The 23,460-nt window shown below is 36.5% G+C and overlaps 2 protein-coding genes across 7 annotated transcripts in view; both read right to left on the bottom strand.

Annotated features, from left to right (window-relative positions):
• Positions 1–47: 47 nt before the first annotated feature.
• LOC110660847 (subtilisin-like protease SBT2.6) lies at positions 48–4,562 on the bottom strand. Of its 3 annotated transcripts, none has more exons than XM_058153491.1 (9): positions 4,045–4,562; positions 3,797–3,947; positions 3,291–3,688; positions 2,894–2,989; positions 2,707–2,779; positions 2,273–2,555; positions 1,790–2,115; positions 1,132–1,399; positions 48–822 (listed from the first exon to the last, which is right to left on the bottom strand). In XM_058153491.1, exons 1-9 carry the CDS (start codon positions 4,182–4,184, stop codon positions 134–136), a joined length of 2,424 nt encoding a protein of 807 aa, XP_058009474.1. In that variant the 5' UTR covers positions 4,185–4,562; the 3' UTR covers positions 48–133. The 3 variants fall into 3 exon arrangements, with proteins under 3 accessions (XP_058009474.1, XP_021674977.2, XP_058009473.1); XM_021819285.2 differs by having other exon boundaries at positions 2,707–2,776; positions 4,045–4,561; XM_058153490.1 differs by having other exon boundaries at positions 3,797–4,159.
• Positions 4,563–4,733: 171 nt separating this feature from the next.
• Positions 4,734–23,460, bottom strand: part of LOC110660845 (uncharacterized) — a 19,924-nt gene continuing 1,197 nt past the window's right edge. For all 4 annotated transcript variants that reach the window (XM_058153492.1, XM_058153493.1, XM_058153494.1 and 1 more), the window contains exons 4-17: positions 22,862–23,014; positions 21,533–21,580; positions 21,074–21,181; positions 20,744–20,818; positions 19,182–19,232; positions 15,156–15,299; positions 14,939–15,069; positions 13,852–13,939; positions 8,113–8,172; positions 7,815–8,046; positions 6,294–6,445; positions 6,102–6,172; positions 5,359–5,515; positions 4,734–5,088 (exon numbers count right to left, since the gene is read on the bottom strand). In XM_058153492.1, the coding sequence (XP_058009475.1) occupies positions 4,924–5,088; positions 5,359–5,515; positions 6,102–6,172; positions 6,294–6,445; positions 7,815–8,046; positions 8,113–8,172; positions 13,852–13,939; positions 14,939–15,069; positions 15,156–15,299; positions 19,182–19,232; positions 20,744–20,818; positions 21,074–21,181; positions 21,533–21,580; positions 22,862–23,014 (1,635 nt within the window). In that variant the 3' untranslated portion in view covers positions 4,734–4,923. The remainder of the gene's footprint in view (positions 5,089–5,358; positions 5,516–6,101; positions 6,173–6,293; positions 6,446–7,814; positions 8,047–8,112; positions 8,173–13,851; positions 13,940–14,938; positions 15,070–15,155; positions 15,300–19,181; positions 19,233–20,743; positions 20,819–21,073; positions 21,182–21,532; positions 21,581–22,861; positions 23,015–23,460) is intronic.

The following is a 23,460-nucleotide window of genomic DNA, read 5'->3' as shown; positions in this document are numbered from 1 at the left end:
AAAGTAATTCAGTGGTACTGAAAGCATCCCATTTGCATTTTCACAAATTGAGAGAAAAAGAGATCTATAGCATGAGAAACTTTGATTCACGAAAATGTCTGAGATATTTGAGATGCTTGTAAACACTAGGCACTCAACACTTCAAAGTGGTGCTGACATAAACAGCTACAGGAACTCTAACAATATGATTTCTACTTCCGTGCAATACTATCTCTCCAAATCTGTGAGTTCTTGTTACCCTGGTTGCCTTTAACATAATCCTAAGATGCCTTGAGGCATTACCTCTTATCCAGAAAACTTTTGGCGTGACAGTAACATTTACACCAATCGGTTCCCTGACAGTCACTCTGTATTCTTCATTCCTTCTACTAACATTCGTTACACATCGAACCACTTTTCTTGATCCAACTAGATTTGAAACCGTCACACTTGCTGTATTCAAATCTGAACACCATGCTCCTCTCCGTATTGGGCACCCAATTCCTGCAGCTCGTCTTACAGAATCATCATCAACACCAGGAACAGCACAAAGAAACTCAACATAGTGCTCAAAATGGGCATCAAATATGAGTCCTGGGTCAATGGCCCGAGCTGGATTAATTGATCCAGCCCCCATATCAAATGGGGTAGCAGGAGTTAGCTGGTTAGTTGATTGTGCCAAAATGTTAGAGCCAGCATGATCAGTTGTATCAGCAGTTGTCATCATTGCCGAAGCAATAGCTGCAGGACTCCACTTTGGGTGCTTTTGCTTTATCAAAGCTGCAATGCCAGCTATGTGAGGAGTTGCCATGCTAGTACCGGAGACAAGTGCAAAGTTTTTCCCTGAAAGCAATAAAAATGCACAAACTTAGCAATTTCTTGAAGTAACAAGGCTACCTTCTCTGCTAGGCTGGAAAAATATATGATGCATTTGAAGAAATTTGGTAGCAGCAGTGTTTGGTTGAAATGTTTTAGTCTGAAAATAGTACTGATTGAACCTGCGGTGTTGGCTTGGTTGGCAAGTAGCTTTCATTGCAATACCTGGACCAATACAAAAGGGAGGTACTTTCCATACTTGGGAATTCCTTGGTCCCAGGAAATTAGTCACTACTTGCATTTCAAGCAAATATTTGAATTTTAAGGTGTCAGTACCTTTGATATTAGGATCTCCCTCACTATTTGGGCTCCATGCAGCCCAAATAGAGGATCCTGGAGCCATGATATTTGGTTTGAGGACATCAGCAGTTTGCAGAAGTGCATTGTTCACATCAGGACCTCTAGAGGAATAGGATGCAACTATTGGTGCCTGTGCGGTAAATAATGCTTGCCTTCCATCCAATATTCTTGCTCTTGCAGCAAAAACCACAGCTTGTCCACTCCTGCTCCTGATTGTATTAGAGTTATAATACTCCCATAATGCCTGCACAGCAAATGATTAACATTCAATAATCAAGGAGTTATGATACACTGATATTGCTGACTCTGAAACAAATTCATAGCCTTTGGAAGGCTACTCATTGCCATAAGCAATTAGGAATAGATGATGTTATTGAGAAAGTACAATTGATTAGCCCTAGGGAAGGGAACACCCTGCTCCTTACAAAGTTGGTGGCTTTAAGGTGGTATCAAAATAAAGAATCCAGAATAGATAAGATGAAAGAGAAAGATTATCATTTATATCCATACAGATTTACAAGGAGAATTATGGAAATTTTTGCAATTTCTAAATCTGTTAGGACAAGCACAGAATGACACAAGTATAATTTTGTTTTTGTTAATGAAATACGTATTAAATGATAATATGCCATACCGAGGAAGCTTGCATGTTGTTCAGGATTATCGCAGGGACTTGCATGGTCATTGTGGTACCCTTGATCTGCTCAGAACCAATGTCAGGGTCCATTGTGATTATAAAACCTGCTGCCCCAATCTTTTTTATGGTGTCTTCAACAGTTGCTATGTTTACATCCTCATATTCAAAGGTATATGTGCAAATGATTAGCTTTTCCCGGACCAACGATTTGATGAAGTATACTGGATGTTGACAGCTTTCAACTTCTACTATATTGGTGATGTTCCCATGTGAGACATCAACTGCTGCAGCTATTGGGAAGGGTGCTTCTCCTGCCGTTGAGGCTGCACAAATTATAACCAAAATAATTCTAAAATTTTTGGTCCTATTTACTTTTTATTTAAGGATTGAACATAAGAAAATTTATACGGCGACAAATGTAACTGGTTTGTTCATTTACACATATTTAATGAAGACAACATGTGAGAGTGGGAAAATTACGGGCAAGGCCAGTGCCAGAGAAGCTTTGTCCATTGCCTAGGATGATTGTATTGTTATACTTGCGATCAGTGATGGAGGCAGCAACACTGGTGATCCAGGGGCTAAAAGAAAGGACTGAACTGGAAGAAGGGCCTCCATTGCCAGCTGCTTGAACAACAAGAATGCCAGCTTTTGTAGCAAATAAAAGCTCCATTTCTAGCACATTGAGGAAGGCAGAAGGACCAGGAGGAACACTAGAAGGCCCTATTGAGAGGCTTAGTATATCAACTCCATCTTCGACAGCCTATAGCAAATTATTATGACTTATAATAAAAATTTAACAAAATTTTAGTGAAATGTAGAGATACTATTCTGATACGCTACATTCTGTCGCGACGGACTTCATAGAGCTTTCCAAAGTTAATTCATGTACTAGTTCCATGATATAAACAAACCTGATCAACAGCAGCTACAACATCTGACATATAGCCTCCGAATGTATACAGAGCTTTGTACACAGCAATCCTACTAGGAGAAAAGGAAAAAAATGGAAAAAACAGGAAATGAAACACAATTGCTAAAATGAGCACTAGAATACAATTTAGCAAAAATCTATTCAGAGAAGTTTAAGTTCTCATTTGCCTTGCTCCAGGAGCCATGCCACTTGCATATCCGTAGTTGAAGCCATTGGCAATCACTGGTATTTGGTGGTTTCCAGCTGCGGTAGATGCTGTGTGGCTGTAAGCATCAGTTTGAGACAATGAACTCAAATTAATGTAAATGAATAGTAGAATAATACAGATCATAAGCTAAGTCAAGCTTAGCTGCTCACTAGCAATTATAAATTACAAGGATCTCATTGATAGTAAAATAAAAAGTTACAGAAGGGATAACCCAGGAAGTGTCTCACACTTAAGGGTTCTAGAACTCTGCTTTGCAGAGAAGCCGTCTCCGTGGCTCAAATTTGTGACTTTCAGGTGATAAGCCATCAGCCCAAATACTAAAATAAAATTAAAATCATCTGTATAAAATGACTTACCTTCCATGACCATCAGCATCAAAGGGGGACGCAAAATCCCGTGTGGCATTGAAATCACCAGCATTAATCGCAGCACGAGCAAAATAATGTGCTGCTACTATTTTCCCATTGCATGCTGATGGAGGGAACTTCTTTCCAGTGGTACATTTTCCTCTGAATTTGGTACTATTTAAAGATCCCAAGGACGAATTATTTGCGAAACTAGGATGGTAAGGATTTATTCCAGTGTCAATCAAACCGATTACTACCCCCTCACCAGAACTCTTTGCTCCTCCTAAAACTGGCCAAACACCAGCAGGAATCCCCAGAAAGTCAGGCGTATATGTTGTAAGTTTTTCCATTTTGACATCTTCATGTATGGCTCTGACTCCTGCTGCATTCTTCAGAATGCTGAAAACCTACAAAATATTTTCTACTTTGTCAACCTAATATATATGCTTATATATACGTAAAGCGACTCTAAATTAGATATTATAGTGTCCAGCAAGTATTTTGCTACGATTTACCTCCTCCGACTCGACATGAACAGCAACCCCATTAAGCAAGTAAGTATAGCTGTAGAGTTTGGTGTAGGTGCCCTTCTGGAGGAGAGATTCCAAAAACAAGTCATGTCTAGTACTCAAACTCTCTTTGTACGCCATAGCCTCTTCCTCAATCCTACACAATGTTAACATACAACCAGTTGCATGATGACAGGCTTGACAGAAGAAGGGGAGGGAGCTTTTGCAAATACATAAAAGTAAATAGATGAAACCTGGGCTTTGTTTGCTTGGATTGGAAAGAGAGAACACTTTCCTCATCCATTAGAATCATGAAAACTTTGGCTTCAACAGATAGGGAGTCTAGAAGTGCGATGAGAAAAGTGAAGAGAACTAAAGTGAAAGTGGAAGCCATTGACTGAGCTGACTTCAGGTAGGAAAGCCCTTCTCCTTAAGTAAACCTGTGAGGACAGAAATTATTCTGCTTTCCGTAAGAGTTCAAAAAGCTGGAGTTGGAGACTTCATGACATGTCAAAATTGATGAGAAATGACTTTAGGTGACAGGTTAAAAAAATGCAGCTCATTTCATCTATCGAACTTTCCCCCATTACACAAATTTGACATGCATGTCTTTCTTATTTTCTAACAACTTTGATTCACGTGGTTTAACCCATCTCCTCCCTCCCTTCCAGCCACCCCTCGAAAGTGAGAAGAACACTGCATTTTTATGCCATTGTGTTCCTTGGAAATCCCTAGTATATCCTCTCAAAAAGCCACCTCCAAAGTGATGAGTATGCATATGCTAGTTCTTCCTTGTTTTTTTTTTTATCCCAAAGCTTATTAGATCATTGATCCAAAGAATGGAATGTCAGGTCAGTAATATTGGTGAAGTCCTTGCAAATTTCTCAAATGAACATGGAATTCAATTTGACAGAACCAAACAAGAAATTCTGAGATCAGAACATAATGCAATTTTTCTTTACCCCCATTTCATACACTTAAACAAGAAGGGCTGATCTAATATTACAACATTGCAACTGGACATATTATACAAATGAATTTCAGAAGCAACATAGTCAGTCTCTTGCTCGTAAGCACTGAAGGCATCATGAAAATATGCTTCAAAACATGAAAATACTGTCAAAATTGAGGAACTATTGAAATCTTTGCTGTCGAGTATACTCCCAAAGCGCAATGGCTCCACTGACATGAACGTTGAGCGACCTAACCACTCCCAATTGCGGAATCTCAACACAAGCATCCAGCATATGGATTATATCAACGGGTATACCCTCCTTTTCCCGCCCAAGAACCAGGACCTGGCAAAACAATTAGATAAGCAAGCTTCTTGTAGTTCTCATTAAAGTATCTGACAAACTTCTAGAAACAGATGGTGCCATATCACAGAGGTACAAAAGGAAAACCACAATTTCTTCACCTCATCTTCTGAAGCTTGGATTTATCAATCATATTTTTAAGCTTAGAATTGTTCTATTTATTTCTCAGATGAGCATGGCCAGAATAAGCATCTTCTTTCACCCCCTAATTATGTCTTAAGGAACTGATAGGCAATCTTAAGAGTGACTTACCGTTTTTCTAGGAAAAACATACTGATCAAGGGCCACACTATTGGCTGTTTGCTCCAATCCCAAGATAGAAAAGCCTTCTTGCTTCTTTTTTTCTAGAAAATACCTCACGCTATTTACAGGGACTTCTATGATGGGAACCCACTTCTCTGCTGTCACACTGAAAAACAAAATGCAGGCAAACAATTGATTAACAAAAACTATAAAAATCAATTTCTAAACATCTATATTAAAACACTTGGCAAAATGGAAAAATCACCAACAGCTTTCATATCCATCTAAATCAATAAACATGCTATGCAGGTTGACAATAAAAGGCAGTTGGCTCATCCCCAATCGGAAGACAGTAGAGGTGACCAGAATCTGAATCATGATTAATATGCTAAAAATATAGACTTCAATCACACGAATTTCCAATATTGGTTGTACTTGAACTCTGGAACTGCAATACCCCTATGCAAACCCCTTAGTTTATGTTCTTGTTTGTGAACAGAACCCCGTTTCCACAGTTATTGAACTCTGATTTGAGGCAAATTATTACTCTCAAACCACTTAGAAGTCTTACCACCATACAGTTTATAATCGAGGAAAGAAGACTAAACAAAGATGTGTGTCTGTGGCACTGCTCAAAGACAGGTCTGTGCATATGTACACAACTACAGCTTGCATCACATATTATTGTTAGCCTATCCAGAAGGAAATATAAAAACATAAAAGAACGAATGATAGCCAATTATTATGAAAACCTGATGAGTTGGAATTGTTTGTCATGTAATATGCTTGCATCTGCAATGGCTAATCCTGATGCCTTAAATACCTGCAAGGAAATAATAACTGGCATGAAGAGAAGATAAATATAATTGAAAAATACTTAAAAGAAATGCAGCAATCACCAGTCAAGGGTTATATAAGTACCAATATGAGCACCGAACACATACCTCACATGTCCGTGCCAAACCAGCAAGGTTCGGTATTCGATCGAGGAATGAAGCTACAAGGATAAAATGTTGCCGACTTGCTCTTATTCTTTCCATGGCCAAAATTCTATATTGAATTGACTGATCAAGAAGTTCATCCTCCTTTTCCATTTCTGCGTTCATGACAATCTTTAGTTAAAAGGTCTGTTACAAAACTTAATGCTTAATATACAATGAGGGCATGTGTCCTAGAGCCTGAGCTTTTGAGAATAGTTATTCTACAAGGTATCAGAACTCAGTTTGCCCAAGTTCTAGATTTTATTCTCGGCACTCTCAACTAAACCCAATGACGTCTTAATCCCAAACTAGTTTGGGTCATGCATATAGATCATTTTCCTCCATGCCACCTGACCAGCTATATTGGCATCGTCTTCTGGTAAAAAGTATTTGTCAGGCTCTTATTTCAGGCGTTTGGTTCTGCTTTGGTTACAGGTTACACACAGTGATGGGCGTGCTAGCACACAAAGGAGGTTGTTAAGAGTCTTGGTGCTGGATATGTATCTTGGGCCATCTCCAACAGAATAAGCTTTTGCAACTGCGGTCATTCTTTAAATCCAAATACTACGCTTAATATTTTAATATGAAATTCAAAAATGACGAATGTAAAGTGCTTTATTGCAAACAATATAGTTGCTGCATGCATACAATACAAAAAAGCAAAACAGTGGAATTAATTCATGCATGGGAATCTCTAGCTAAGGGATAGCTGAAAAATAAAATGAAATAGAAAGAATAGGGAAGGGGGGAAAACTGGAGAAAATGGTACGTGATGACCTTAAACTAAAGTAACATCGATTTCCAAATACAAGGTGCACAAGGTTAATCAAGAACTTCATATAATTCATCTCATAATTGAATAAAGAATTCCTCTTATACTTCTATTCATTCATGAAAAAGACATTTGGAAGCCTAGATGTTGAAGAGGTGTCATATAACTCTCACAACTATCTTTCTTATTTCCTCAAACTTTCAGGACCAAGAGATGCCAACAGGCACAACCTTGAGGTCCATGGACAGTTTCTTTAACAGATCCAAACAGGGACGATGAAACTTTTGAGATAAATGAGCCAAAAAATGAAAGAACAAAAAAGAAAAAAAAACTCTTCGGTCATTCAGTAATAGTGGTTTTTAATTTCTTCTTCCATAACTTCTATACCTAGAAAACTTAATTTTCCTACACAAAAGGGGAAAGAGTGATAAAAATGAAAAGGGACAGATCTGAACTGCCAATGGTAATAATACCTTTACTATTCCAAGTTGAGGAAGAGATTAGAAAGAAAGAAAGAGAACAAAAATAAAAGCAATAAATCGTGAAGGGGGAAAAGCAAACGGAAAGAGAAGGTAAAATATATGTGCAGATGATAATCAAATCTGACTATGAAGATGAACAAATTGCAGAAAACAACAGTCCATCTGGTGCATTAGCGATAGAACTTAAATGTCTGCTTTTTACCCCTTCAATTAACTTCTGAATTTACATACCTAAAAGCTGTTTGTATGCTTCATTGCGTAACAAAATGGAACTTGATTCAGCCTCTTCTTTCTCATGTTTGTCAGGAATAATTTTCTTCTGAAAATCAAGCAATGTTTCTTTATGTGGTTCTGCACTAGGTAATATTCTCCTGTAGTTAGGATCTTTACCAATTTTTAAGCTCTCATTCTTGATAGTTATAATGTCCTTTGCCATTGAACATCTGAGGTCCTCTCTGACATCCTGCAAGTCTGAAAAGTAAGATGCGACCTACTCAAGATAAAGCATTAGGCATGATAGTACACTTACGTTTAGAAAGTTTAGCACTTCCTCCAAGAGGGATGTTGGAACGCATTCAAACTGAAGTTCCTTCAATGCAACAAAACACAAACAAGTCAGAAGACTAAGATATCATGACATGAACAGAAAATATATGCTAATTCAATTAAAGTCAAACACAATGGAATGGCTCACTGAAATTAGCTATCATATCTAAGAAATCAGAATCTAGTATTAAGGAGTTTCAAATAATAAAATAAAATTATAAGAAACTATTAACAACAAAATAAGAAAGTCAAAAATGAGAAAATTAGAAACCAAAATTTAAAAATTGAAAAACTTTCATAATAGGTGACTAAAGGAGAAATAAGGAATTCCTAAAGAAAATAATCAAAATACTATTAGAATCACATCCACAAAATGTTTATGCACACCCCAAAAAAAAAAATAATTGCGAAAAATTTGTCAGTCCAGGAAAGACATGCACCACTCAGTATGTTTGACAAAAAAAAATGGTGGGACGCAAATATAGACCTAATGCTAAGTCATCTTTGATTATAATCAATTCTAGCTATTCAAAATGAATGGGTAAAAAAGAAGGGAAAAAAAAATGCAAAATAAAAAATAAGAAAATAAATACCAGTTATTTTTTCTTCATTGGCAATTTTTCCTTTTGAATAAAATTACATAAAGAAATGCTATAAGAAAATTCACATGGAAATTTAATTGAAAATAATCATGTGCTTCCTAAAAATAATCAAATGAAATTCTAGGTTATGATTCTACTCTAAAGTGTAGAAAGAGATGATTTTCCTTAATTTCAATTAATCTGTACATGGGTATATATATACCATTGATTCCTTTAATTGTGTTCTACTAATAGGAAGAAATCCTAAATAGGAATACAGAATATACAGAGAAATAATATAGTGATTAACTTTCCATAACACTCCCCCTCAAGTTGGAGCATAGATGTTAATCATGCCCAACTTGTTACAAATGTAGTTAATCCTAGCTCCATTCAGAGCTTTTGTGAAAATATCTCCTAACTGTTCTCCAGTTTTGATGTGTCCTGTTAAGATGATCTGTTGTTGAATCTTTTCACAACAAAGTGACAATCAATCTCAATATGTTTGGTCCACTCATGAAACACTGGATTAGAAGCAATATGGAGAGCAGCTTGATTATCACACCACAATTTCGCAGGCAATGAGGTCTTAAAACCTGTCTCATCTAGTAATTTAAGTATCCACATTACCTCACATACTGATTGTGCCATGGCTCTGTATTTCGATTTAGCACGAGATTGAGAAACTACATTCTGCTTCTTGTTTCTCTAAGACACCAAATTTCCTCCAACAAAAATGCAATATCTAGTAGTTGACCTCCTGTCAACCTTAGATCCAGGCCAGTCGGCATCTGAAAAACATTCAACATTCAAATGCCCATGATTACCATATAACAAACCTCTTCCTGGAGCGTACTTTAGATAACACAATATTTGTCTCAAGGCTTCCCAATGAGCAACAGTTGGGGAAGACATAAATTGACTTACCACACTAACGGCATAAGCAATGTCAGGACGAGTGACTGTAAGGTAGTTCAATTTTCCTACCAATCTCCTGTATCTCTCTGAATCTTCAAACAACTCACTATCCCCTGCTAACAGTTATAAATTTGGAGTCATTGGTGCACTGCAAGGCTTAGCACCTAATTTTCCTGTCTCTGTCAATAGATCGAGGATATATTTTCTTTGAGACAAGATAATACCCTTGTTACTTCTCATAACTTCAATACCCAAGAAATACTTTAACAAAGCCCAAATCTTTGGTTTGAAATTGGGTTTGGAGGAAGGTTTTAAGAGATGAAATACCTGTAGAGTCACTTCCAGTGATGACAATGTCATCCACATAGACTACCGGGAGAATTAGGCCAGCCTCAGATTGCCTATAAAATACTGAGTGATCACACTTACTCTTTTGCAAACCAAATTCCTGTACTGCTTCACTGAATCTCCCAAACCAGGCCTTTGGACTTTGTTTCAAGCTATAAAGAGACTTCCGAAGCCTACAAACTCCTCCTGAGCAACAAACTCAGGTGGTTGCCCATATACACCTCCTCCTGAAGATCACCATGAAGAAAAACATTCTTGATATCCAATTAGTGCAAGAGCCAATCATATGTAGCTGCTAAAGAGATAAACAAGTGAACAAAAGTAAATTTAGCTACAGGAGAAAAAGTGTCAGAGTAATCAACCCCATATGTCTGAGCATATCCTTTTGCCACAAGGCGTGCTTTTAACCTAGCCAAAGAACCATCAGGATTCACCTTTACTGTAAATACTCATTTGCAATCAATAACTTTCTTACCAGTGAGCAAAGGCAATAGTCCCATGTACAATTAGCATCTAAAGCCTCCATTTCCTCTTTTATAGCAGCACACCAGTCAGGATGAGACAGTACCTCACCAACAGTATTAGGGATAGGAACAAAGTCTAAAGAAGTAGCAAAACACCGAGAACAAGAAGGCAATTGATTATAAGAAACAAAAGAAGAGATAGGGTAAGTGCATGAACGCTTACTTTTACGAAGAGCAATGGGTAAGTCTAGGTTAGAATCATGATCACTATGAGGTACAAAATCTCCCAACGAAGTAGCTGGCGGAGGATCTGAGTCAGGAATCTCCAATCTCTTAGAATAAACATGAACAACGGGAGGTCGAGTAGGTCTAGAGACAGAAGGAACAGGCTGTGGGAGAAGACTAGACATTGGTTAGACAGTATATATTAAGAGATCATCCTCCTCCCCCTGACTCTCATACACAGATAATTGAGTAAAGAATGGAGTGGACTAAAAAAATATGACATCTGCAGAAACAAGATTACGATTAAGAGTAGGAGAGGAACAACGGTACCCTTTTTGGAGCCGGGAGTACCCAAGAAAGACACATTTGAGAGACTTCGGATCCAATTTAGTAACCTGCGAACGAACATCACACACAAAACATGTACAACCAAAAATACGAGGTTCAACAGGAAACAAAGATTTTGCAGGAAACAAAGTAGTATAAGGAATATCTTTATTAAGGACAGAAGACGGCATGCAATTGATCAGAAAATATGCCGTAGAAACTGTATCCGCCCAAAAGTGTTTAGGAACTTTCATATAAAAAAAAAAAAAGAGCACGAGCTATCTCAAAAAGATGCCGATTTCTTCTTACAGCCACGCCATTTTGAAATGGGGTATCAACACTGGAAGACTGATGAAAAATGTCATTTTGTGTCATATAAGATTAAAATTGTGCTAAAAAATATTCTTTGGCATTGTCACTTCTTAATATGCGCACAGAAATATTAAATTGAGTTTTGATTTTATTACAAAAGCACAAAAGATAGAAAATAACTCAGAATGATTCTTCATTAAATATAACCATGTAACACGAGAGTAATCATTAACAAAAGTAACAAAATAACGAAATCTAGTTTTAGAAGTAACAGAACAAGGACCTAAAATATCAGAATGAACGAATTCTAAAGGGGATAAAACCCGTTTATTGACTCTAGACACAAAAGGCAAACGATGATATTTTGCAAACTGACACGACTCACATTCTAGTACTGATAAAGACTGAAACTGAGGACACAGGCTCTTCATGGTAGACAAAAAAGGATGGCCCAATCTACAATAAGCTTCAAGAGGTGTTAAGGTACTGGAGCAAACAAGCAATTGCGGTACATGATTTTTCAGAATGTATAGACCACTTGATTCACGTCTTCTATTAATAATCTGCTTCGTCGTAAAATCCTGAAACAAATACTGGTCAGGAAAAGATGAAACAGAATAATTTAAGATACGAGTAAGTTTACTAACAGAAAATAGATTAAAAGAAAATTTTAGTGGACACAAAACAGATGACAAAGAAATTGACGAAATCGGATTCCCAGTTTCAGAACCCATGACACAAGAAGCAGAACCATCAGCTAAAGTAACAGTAGAGGAAGTGAGATTAGACTGAAAAGAAGATAGACGACTAGAATTACCTGTCATGTGATCTGTCGCACCATAATCAATAACCCATTTGGATGAGGAAGACACAAGACATGTAGTGGATTTACCTGACTCAGCGATAGCAATGACAGGGGAACTGGTAGGCTTTAGAGATGCCTGATACTGGGAAAACTGTGCAAAATTCTCTGCAGATACCAAAACAGTTTTCTCAAAGGAAGATACTGTAGAATCCTCTGAGAAAACATATTTGCCATCTGTGATCGCTGAATTTTCCTCTGAAGTTGCGGACAATTATATTTTGTATGGCCAAGCTCATGACAATAATAATAAATGACTCCTCTTGAGTCTTGATTAGAACTAGCCTCCCCATTACGCTGATTACCTCTGTTGCCTGTAATTCCTCCTCTACTTCCTCTTCTATTACCCTGTTGTCCATTTGGATTACAGCTAATAAGAGCACTACTGGCAGGCTGTGAAGATTGAGTCCTCTCTGTATGAAGGACCTGTGTGAACGTATCATGCAAAGAGGAAATCTTAGAATAGGAGCGAATCTGAGATTTAGCAGTCTCATACTCTGAAGGAAGGCCTACAAGAAAACTCATAACAGCCAGTTGCTCCCGTTGAGCCTGCTGAACTTACACATCAGGATTAAAAGGCAACAATACATTAAGTTTCTCATATACTTGTTTAAAATCCATAAAATAAGCCGTGAGAGACTTATCCTCTTTTTCAGCACGGTAGAATGCCTTCCAAACATCATAAATACGGGAGATATTTTCTTTACCAGAATACAAAAAATCTAAGTAATCCATCAATTCCTTAACAAATTCACAGTGATTAATTAAACTAATTACCTCACTGTGAATCGAGTTCCGAATATGCAAAAACAACCGAGTATCCCCCCTTAGCCAAGTTTGCCGTGTATCATCAGTAGGTGGGTCTTTAGTAAGGATGATCACCTTATCAATGCTACACAAATAGATCCTAACAGTCTTACCCCACTCCAAGTAATTTGAACCATTAAGTTTGTGTTCAGTGATCTTAGTCATCACCAGAATCACATCAGAAATAACATTTTTATTGTCTGCCATTTGTTGAGACAAAGAAAACTAACCGAAACGCTAATCCAAAGTGCTTACAGCCGCAAAATAACCCAAAATCATAAATCAAGCAAATACCGAAAGAGGATCTGAGAGCCAAACCTCAGAAGTCCTTTAATGGTGTATTGGACCAAGCAACAGCACACAGTGGTGGAATGAGGGGGTTGAAGCGACGCCTGCGATGCTGATCGGAGTCGAAACGGCTGGCGGACACGCCTCCACGCCCTAGCGAGTGAAGAAACGGCAAGTACCTGAGCTGGGCGCGTGAGCCTCACGCGCTTGGATTCCGGCGACCGGATCAGAGGGGACAGCCGGTAGGCGGCCAATAACTCTCCTGAGCTGGGTGGTGAGAATAAATAGTCACCCTAAATAGATGACCTAGGGTAACAATGGGTTTCAGTCCAGAAATAGACGGGAAAGAGATTCCAGATTTAGATTCCTTAATGAACCAGATCTGATACCATGTAGAAAGAGATAATTCTCCTTAATTTCAATTAATTTGTATATGGGTATATATATACAATTGATTCCTTTAATTGTGTTCTACTAATAGGAAGAAATCCTAAATAAGAATACAGAATATACAAAGAAATAATATAGTGATTGACTTTCCATAACATAAAGATCCAAAAAGAAATCAATCAAATGAAAGTGTCCCTAACCTCAACCCGGTCGACAAAAATTCCAGCTGGAGTACTGGAGATAATGGGATTATAGGCATCAAGATATCCTTTCATTGATGCTCGTAATCTGAAAAAGAAAATAACAAATAAACCAAATTAACACTGCCAAAACCAACAAAAGATTACATAGAGGGATGCAACTCAGAAAATGTAACTGCCCCAAAATATGGATTAAATAAGTTACAGTTGATAGTACACAGTCACAAACAGTTAGAATGGGCATATAAAATTAGGATTTGCTGCCATCAGCCAAGGACCGCACAGGAAAGATATAAAGTTCCACTGACCATCCAATAAGTAGGAGGACAACAGTTAAATTTGCCAGAAAATAACAAAACAACATTATTGCTTCCAAGTAAATTTTAGGCTACCATCAGTTTGCCCATTATGATAACTGGAACATTAGAAGAGAACTCAAGAAAACACAATAATTGAACTGCCTGCTCAATATGCTGACTTTGCCTGAAACTAAATTATAGAAGTTATCAAATTTGAATGAAACAGTTTCATTGATATGAATGTCAGATTTTTCACTGGACTTTATTAAAATTGTTCTCTTAAAATTCTAGTAGTTTTTCATATCAGTTAAGCAGAATGACTTGGTATCTTATATTAATATATATAGCCCAACAATACCCACACACACACACATACACACATATACACAGAAGGAAAGAGAGGGGGGGGGGGGGGGGGGGGGGGTTGGGGCGGGTCAGGAGGAAGGGAGAGAGGAGGAGGAGGAGGAGAGAGAGAGAGAGAGAGTATTTTCCAACATATATCTAATAGTCATGCTGAAAGCTGTGTGCTATACCAACTTGAGTAAGCCTAATAATCCACCCTGTTTAACATGGGTGGATAAAAAAGAAGATACTTTAGCATTTTAAATGGAATATCTAAATAGGATAGATAAAAAGTGAATTGATAAAAGCATCCTATATTTCTTCCATTTGAGCTTATATAGAAAATGGAGCCGACACAAATGGTTTACAACAATTACAAGTTGTATGATAATTTTATTTTATTTTTTTTGAAATTTCATCTCTGAGAATATAGAAAAATATCATACCGACTACAATCAGGGTTTTTTGCCAGGTATAATTTCAGATCTTCAAAGCACCTTTTCTCCAAAGGCACAGTTTCAGAGGCTCCAAAGTCCAATTGAGAAAAATATTTTAAAAACACTTGGTTGACTAGCAACTGCAGAAAGACAGCAGACATATTTATGATCTATAGTCAGTCATAGTGTTTACACTGATGAAAAAATGCATTGCAGCAATCAGAACCTGAGTAAAACCCCGCAAGCTGTGGTGATGAGAGGTTAACAATGGAACTATAGGGGGAAGCAATTCATCCAAATGTCTGGCTTGAAATGCCTTAGACGCATGGAGGATGATATTAGCTGCTATGAACACATAGGAAGAAAGTGCCTGCATTTGACATATACGTTAACATAAAATTTAGTGAAAACCATAGTAAAAGGCACCAAGTAGCTGTCAACCCATTCACAAAATAAAACTCATTAAAAAGATATTGAAAATATTAAATTAAATCCACAGCAAATTGCTGACCAATTAATAAAAAACAAATAAGTATAAAAAAGCCACACATCCTTTATCATTCCATGAAGTCCTCTAGTGTAGCACCAACTCAAATTGAAGAGAAATTTAAATTACAAACAACAACAATTAAGTTTTAATCGCAAGCTAGTTGGGGTCGGCATTATGAATCTTTTCTTACCATTCAGCTCTGTTTAAAACCAATTCCACTTCAACATCCAAAAATTATAAATCTTTTTGATAGCACTTCTCTCACATTATTTGAGGTCTCTCCCTTTTCCTTCACACTCTTTAAACCACTAAATTATCACACATGCGTACTAGTACAATCAATGCTCTATATTAGACCTGACCAATCGATCTTAATCGATAATCTCTCATTTTATTTTCAATGCGCACTACATGTACTCTTTAGCGAATATGGTCATTCCTTATTTTATCCATTATAGTGTTACTAGATATCCATCTTAACATCCGCATTTCTATCACACTCGTCAGTATGTTGTACCTTAGATGCCCAAAATTCACTTTCATACAATATAGCTAGTCTAACCATAATTCTATAGAACTTACATTTTACTTTGCTAAGGATCTTATGATCACATAGCACACCCATCTCACTCCATTTTAACCATCCTATTTTGATCCTACGTGTTACATCCTCATCAATTACTTCATTCTTCTGGATGATAGGGTTTAAATACTTAAATTGATTGCATTTTGGCACCAAAACTCCATCCAATCAAACCTCACCTCCATTCTTTCTATGAGAACTAAATTCGTAATACATAAATTCCATAACTCATATCGTTGGTTTACCTTCTACTTAGCCCAAAACCTACCATCAAGAGTCCTCCATAACTACAAATTCAGGTTAACTTCTTCATTAGTTTCATACGCTAAGACAAAATCATTTGCCAATACCATACAGCATGAGACATCATCTTGAATATGACTGCTTAGGTCAACCACAAGTAACGTAAATAGGTACAGACTCAAAGTCAATCCCTAATAGAAAATCACTATTATGGAAAACTCGTCCATATCTCTTCCCACTATTCTTACAAAAAAATTTATGACTTAAATAAAAAATTAATTTTTTTTTTGTTTTTACTTCTTCCTTTCCTCTCTCTCTCTCATTCGTGCCCTTCCCTTGGGATTCTATCCCCCAATCCCTACTCCTGTTAGTGTTAATCTCTTTCTCCACGCTTGTCACCTCCCTCTCTTTTGGCCTTGTGCTGCACCAACGTCTTTTCTTTTTTTTTTTTTTGAAAAGTCATGTTCTTGTTATACTCTGCAAGGAGGCAAAACCATATGGAATACTAAGCTCCAAAATGAAGAGCTCACATGCCTTAGCAAGCAGAATGTGTTCCTTTACCAAGATCGTCACATCATGGTTGGCCTTCATGAACTTCTAGATGTAAGGAAGAAGCAGTTGTTGATTCTTGGAATTGAACTCTTGGCATACTAGGACCAAAACATTTGGAGCTGATGCTATTGAAGCTAGTGGAATGTGCATCTCTACTGCCCCAATCTCTCTCTCTCTCTCTCTCTCTCTCTCTCTCTCAAAAGAGAGATGATGGTGGAATGAGAAAGTACAAAAGGCAGTGAAGAGAAAGAGAGAATGATATAATAAATTACCTAAATATGATAATAATGAGTCTTATGAACAATACAAGATAGCAAAGAAAAAGGCAAAAAAAGCGATTAGTAAAGCAAAAGCGCAGGTCTTTGAAAAGTTATATGAGAAACTTGAAACTAAAGAAGGGGAGAAAGATATTTATAGATTAGCAAGGAGGAGAAAAAAGAAATGTCAAGATCTCAATCAAGTTAGGTACATTAAGGATAAAGAAAGAAAAGTGTTGGTGAAAGATGAGGACATTAAAGAAAGATGGAGAAATTATTTTAATGATTTCTTTAATAATAGTCAAAATGATAATAGTGTGAATATAGACTACAGAGCAATAGAAAAGAATATGAATTACACTAAAAGAATTAGATTTTCATAAGGAAGGAAAGGAAACACTTAAGAAAATGAAAGTGGATAAAGCCTGTGGACCCAATGGAATACCAATTGAAGTGTGAAAGTGTTTGGGAGATGTGGGAGTGGCATGGTTAACAAAATTGTTTAATAAGATTCTAAACTCAAAGAAAATGTCTAATGAATGGAAGAAGAGTATTTTAGTACCTATTTTTAAAAATAAGGGAGACATACAAAGTTGCTTAAACTATAGAAGAATTAAACTCATGAGCTTTACTATGAAGTTGTAGGAGAGAGTTGTGGAACATTGACTACGTCATGACACTTCTATCTCTTCCAATCAATTTGGCTTCATGCCCGGTAGTTCAACTATGGAAGCGATCTTTCTCATTAGAAGATTAACGGAGAAATATAGAGATGTGAAGAAAGATCTACATATGGTTTTTATCGATTTAGAGAAGGCTTATGATAGTGTTTCAAGAGATGTCTTATGGAGAGTGTTAGAACAAAAGATGGTATATATTAGGTACATACAAGGGTTGAAAGATATGCATGAAGGAGCAACTACCATTATGCGCACAGTGGAAGGGGACACAAGAAATTTTCCTATCTCAGTTGGATTACACCAAGGTTCAGCTGTGGGCCCTTACCTTTTTACATTAGTTCTAGATGAATTGATGAAACATATACAAGATAGTATCCCTTGGTGCATGATGTTTGTGGATGATATGGTTCTGATAGATTAGACGCGAGAAGGAGTCAATAGAAAGCTAGAGCTTTGGAAAAGTACTCTAGAGTCAAAGGGCTTTAAGTTAAGTAGAACGAAGACAGAATACATGCATTGCAAGTTCAGTGAAGGCTGAACTGGTGATAGGGTAGGAGTTAGTTTAGATGAAGTGGTATTGCCCTATGTAGATGGGGGATGTGAGGAGAATGTTAGTCATAGGATTAAAGTGCCATGAGAGTTTTATGTGATCGCAAGATTCTCAATAAATTGAAAAAAAAATTTTACTGTACAGCCATACGACCTATCATGTTATATGGTAGTGAGTGTTAGGCAATGAAGAAGCCGTATGTGTCTAAGAAAAGAGTTGCGAAAATGAGAATGTTAAGGTGAATGAGTGGCCATACTAGACTAGATAAAGTCACGTGAAGCGTAGACATACGGAGGCTTTAGTTAGACAAGTAAAGCACATTGGGTTAGAGAATAGAAAGAAAAGAAGGGGTAGACCTAAACTGACTTGAAGAGTATAACATGACTTAGAAGCATTACACATTTCCGAGGATTTAACCGAAAATCGTATAGAATGGAGAAAGAAAATCCATATAGCCGACCCCAATAAATTTTTGGGATAAAGACTTTGTTGAGTTGAATTGAGTTGAGTTGAGTTGAGTTTATCATGACAAAGCCACCTCAGTTTTGGGCTAAGCACTCAACAAACTTAACCATGATATCCATAAGCAACAACAAGCTATTTTACGTTAAAGACAAGTTATAAAAACATGGGCTCTGTTCACATAGTTCATACAAGACTTAGACAAACATTCTTCCCTTGAGCTAGTTTTTGAGGTGGAGTTAGGCCCGGTCCATTTTATCTATACTCTTCAATGAGAAAAATGTGATTCTGGGACGGGATAATAATCTAAAAATGAATTCTTGAATTTAAGTCATATTTCCAAGTTCCAACTATTATCTGATTGCAAGTGATAGACCTACTACCATCCAACTGTAATAAGAATTTACGCAGAGAGAACTCCAATATAATATTTACCTGTGGCCTCATGTCATAGTCTCTTAATATTGGAACTAATTGTACCCCAACCTGACATGAGAATAAAGCAAACAAATTGGATTAATAGAGAGATAATAAACAATCAAACTAATGGATAATAATTAGTCTAAAAAGACATTAAATTCCAGCAAGCATTACTTCTAGCATGAACAATAAAGCAAGCTAGTCACAGGATAGCATTGGTACATGATAAATGCAAAACACGCTTATCACCTTTGCAAATCACCATATATGGCCCCTACTCACATAGTTCATGGTCATAAATCATTTTGCAACTGTAATCACCATAGAGTCAAAAGAGTTTCAGTTTGAAATGTAGTTGCAAATGTGCAATGCCAAAGTTATATACGCATTGAGGGGTAGCCATATATGCAGTTCCTGGGTATTAATGTGGTTTATTACATGGTCTAGGTTGCTATAGTAAACCGTTTAGAGCCTTTTTTTTTTGTTATAATTGCTGAATGTTATCTCTTCGCATTCTACCTGAAAAATTAGATGCACAATTTAACCAAGTAATACTGAAGCCACCAGTTTTTCTCAGTAATACATTGCCACAAAATCTAATTTCAAGTTTCTAAAGCTGTCACTATCACCGCTAACTGATGGCGCCCTTGTTTGTAAAGCTATCACTATAGACTTTTTTTTTTTTCTTATTGTTCAATATAATAGAAAAAAAGCAAGTTTACCAAACGAAGCCTTCAATTATTGCAATAAGGCATTGTTGGCTCAAGTCAATAGGCATTCTCATATGGACATTTTCAGAACTTGATCTCCTCCAAAAGTAGCTTCCCTTGTTTCAATCGTTTAGGAAGCTTCTTTCCAGCAGATTTTCAAATTTATTGATACAGTCAAAATAGCTATTCATAGCAGCAAAACGAATGGCCACCTTGTTTTATAAGCAGAAGGAGGAAATATCAAAGAACTTCTCCACACAGTCTGGTATCTGGAAAGTATATTTTTAAATTCTCCATGTCTGGAATGCATTATGAGAAATAGCTAGAAAGTTGCCAATGGGAGATTTTGCAGAAAAGCAAAACATGCATAGCTTGCTTTTTTCTTCAGCATTCAATTTGTGAAAGGAGATCAATTTCTCTTCCCATCCAATTATACTGAGGCGAATTTCCTATGTAATGGTTTTCATCTCATGCTTGCTCTATTTTGTATATATATGCATTTTCATGTATTTTTTTTCTTCTTGCAACCATTTAACATAAAAAACAAAATTAGTAGAAAAAAGGGGAGAAAAGGACTGGGTTATGCAATTTACTGCACGAGCAATATAAAAAGAAACCCACACCCCACAGGCCTACTCCACTTCTGTCCATATTTCTAGATCATCTATATCATAGATTCTTAGGGTCTGCGCTGCATACTTTCTCCGTACAAGGTCTGTCCCCTTTGTGACAAAGAATAAGAAGAAGTAAAGGAAATTAAAAGAAAAAGCATGCTGGATTTGCCCATATAACCCAATTATGGAAAGCAAAAATAAAAAAATAAATAAATAATTTCTGAATTTTCTCTGAACTAAATAAATTTCTCACCAATGAAGGAAACTTCAAGTAAATATTAATTGCAAATGTCTCCAAGTATTGCCGAACTGCAGCCAAGTTGTTTCTCTGCAATAAGACGAAGAAAAACACGTAGTTAAGAATGCTTAATGCATAATTTCTGCTTAAAATAAAGCCAGCCTAGCAAAACCTTAGAACATGCAGAAATGGCATTGAAAAATTAATGAAGAGAACATCAAAATAGTTCTTCTAAAAGACCTGTTCAAATTCTCAGTAACAAACTGAAAATTCACAATTTTATAATACACAATTGATTGTGGAAGAGAAATAGCAGATGTTGACATACTGTTTAGCAAAACTTACATAAAAGGCTATGTGCAAGCTGCTTGTAACTTTCCCAACTATATCATCCTCGACAAATCTTGATAAAACACATATCATTTGCCAAGCACGTATTTTACGCCTATGGATCTGTTGAAAATAGACATCAGTGATCAGTATAGCATAAAAGCCCAGACCAAGTGAGGAGAGAGAGAACACATTATTTTAACTATGCTGGAAAATTTTTTAACTTTCTAACCATTCAAACTATTCACAACTGTTGTTGAGTTGCACACATTTTTAATAAAGCAAGCAATTTCATGGTAAATTGTACTATTTGTATTACAACAATAATAATCATAACCCACCAATAATTATTTATTTACTTTTTCCACAGTATTTTCTATTTTATTTCCTTGTCATTTACTTGTATTAAATCAATTCCAGTTCTTAATGTTTCTGAACTTCCAACTATGGACCAAAAACTGCATCATTACTCACCCCACTGTACTTTTTGTACAACTCCTTTGCAAGGTCCTTGTCATTTACCTGCATTAATAGTTTATGCTGTCAAGACTATTACACATTACATAATGAAATACAATATATTCCTATATGAAGGAAACACTATTGCACCACTTCACTAATCTAAAAAATTGGCTATCCAACTTGAAATAATATTATTTGTAAGTGGTATGGCATGAGTTGTGACAATTTTGGGTTAAAAGGAAGACCCAAGGATATGAAGCCACGAAGTTATGGGCCCATGTCAAGAAACACAAAGAACAAAATACAAACTAACAAGTAAAATAATTTTGCAAAAAGCTGCACCATCAGTAATACATTTTCTACACTATGGTGCTTGTGAAACCAAAACTGACCAACCCATCTAAGCTCAGTAAAGCACAAGGCTATTAACCTTAAAGTTGTTCATTTGAGCTCCCAGGCAATTACAATTGACTGACTAATTTATTTGGTGTATTTTAATCAATCACCACCAATATGGAGAGAATAAAAGTAATGGCCCAAGATTTCATAAACCATAAACTATTGATTCCCACTATATCAATCTATGTGCCACACAGCGATACAGCATTCCTTTTTTAGTATAGACTGCAATAGACCTTTAATTAAAACTGACATGATACGGTTTTTGATATGTTTACACTTCACACAAAGATCGTACATCTCCTTCAATGACAAGGATCCATATCAATAAAACATATTATCAGGCCCTCACCTTCAAGTTTAAGCTTTTACAATGATGATTTTTAACTAAGGTGTCAAAACCTCAATGACCATTTAGTCCATAGCGCAAATATTGGCCATCCCATTCCTGTCAACATAACTTGGAGGTAGGAACCAACCCCAATTAGGGGATTAAAGCATAGTTAGGTTAAGATGGGCGAGTACTTGCACACAGCCGTATGCATCCTTTCCAAATGGCCTTTAGAGAATAAATCTTATTCTAAGCCCCAACCTACAAGCTTAAGCTTTTAGGTTTGAATGGATTTCTAATCATCAGAATACATTGACAGTCCAACTAACATCAGTTGAATGAAAACCCCAGCATCCTGTCTGATATATGAGTCACTAACGTAAGATAAAAGCAAAATTTCAAACTGCATAATGTATTACATGTAATAAAACTCCAATGTAAGAGGATTTAGAAGAATGCATAATTACAATTTAACGAACACGTATCTAAATCAGGATCCAATGACATAAGATATCTAAACAAAAATCCAACAGTACGAGGCACTCTTTTTTCAAAAACTTTAAGTTACCAAGTATGTCCTCTATAGTATGATTAAGATTTCTATTAAGTACCACTGATTCAAGAAGCTCTAGCAGAAACAATTTGCCAGATTCAAGAGCAGCAGAGCAATCTTCATTTTCATTTGCTGACCCCACCAAATCAGACAGCTTGTAGAATAGAACGGCAACAGACACACGTGCAAACAATTCTGTATTAATAAATGCCTATGAGAAAAGTCACGAGTTAGAAAGGAACTTCATATAGCAATTTAGAGACGGGCTTGCTATGAATTATGATCATCATGAGCAAATTATAACCATTAGCATACTGTTTCCAGACAAAACAATACAAATCAGCATGAATTTCAATTTTCAAGATATTCAAGAGTCAGTTAAGGTACAAAAATGTTCTCTCTCAAAAAGTATTGAACCACTAGAATGAAAGCTAACCAAAACTGGGGAAATATTAAAAAAAAAACGTAACTGATATTGAAGTAAATACGTTCCCAACCTACCAGCTTAATTTCTCAGAAAGCAGCCAACTTCAAGGCATATGTACAGCCTAGTAGGGAAAAGGGGACACTCAAGCTTAATAAAACCTCAACAGATATCCATCTCTATATACCTTTTACTATCTTATAAAATGACAAAGCACGAAGCAATAAGATGAC

This window comes from Hevea brasiliensis, chromosome 9 (assembly GCF_030052815.1).
Source record: "Hevea brasiliensis isolate MT/VB/25A 57/8 chromosome 9, ASM3005281v1, whole genome shotgun sequence".
Classification (NCBI taxonomy): domain Eukaryota; kingdom Viridiplantae; phylum Streptophyta; class Magnoliopsida; order Malpighiales; family Euphorbiaceae; genus Hevea; species Hevea brasiliensis.
Note: the sequence above shows the minus strand (reverse complement) of the source record. Positions and strands in the feature narration are given on the sequence as shown.

Coding starts and splice junctions, on each gene's coding strand:
- LOC110660847 (XM_058153490.1), bottom strand. CDS start 4,090: ATGAGGAAAGTGTTCTCTCTTTCCAATCCAAGCAAACAAAGCCCAGGT. Junction 2,116..2,272: donor CTCTGGCACTGGCCTTGCCC/GTAATTTTCCCA, acceptor TAATTTGTGCAG/CCTCAACGGCAGGAGAAGCA. Junction 823..1,131: donor GGGAGATCCTAATATCAAAG/GTACTGACACCT, acceptor TATTGCTTTCAG/GGAAAAACTTTGCACTTGTC.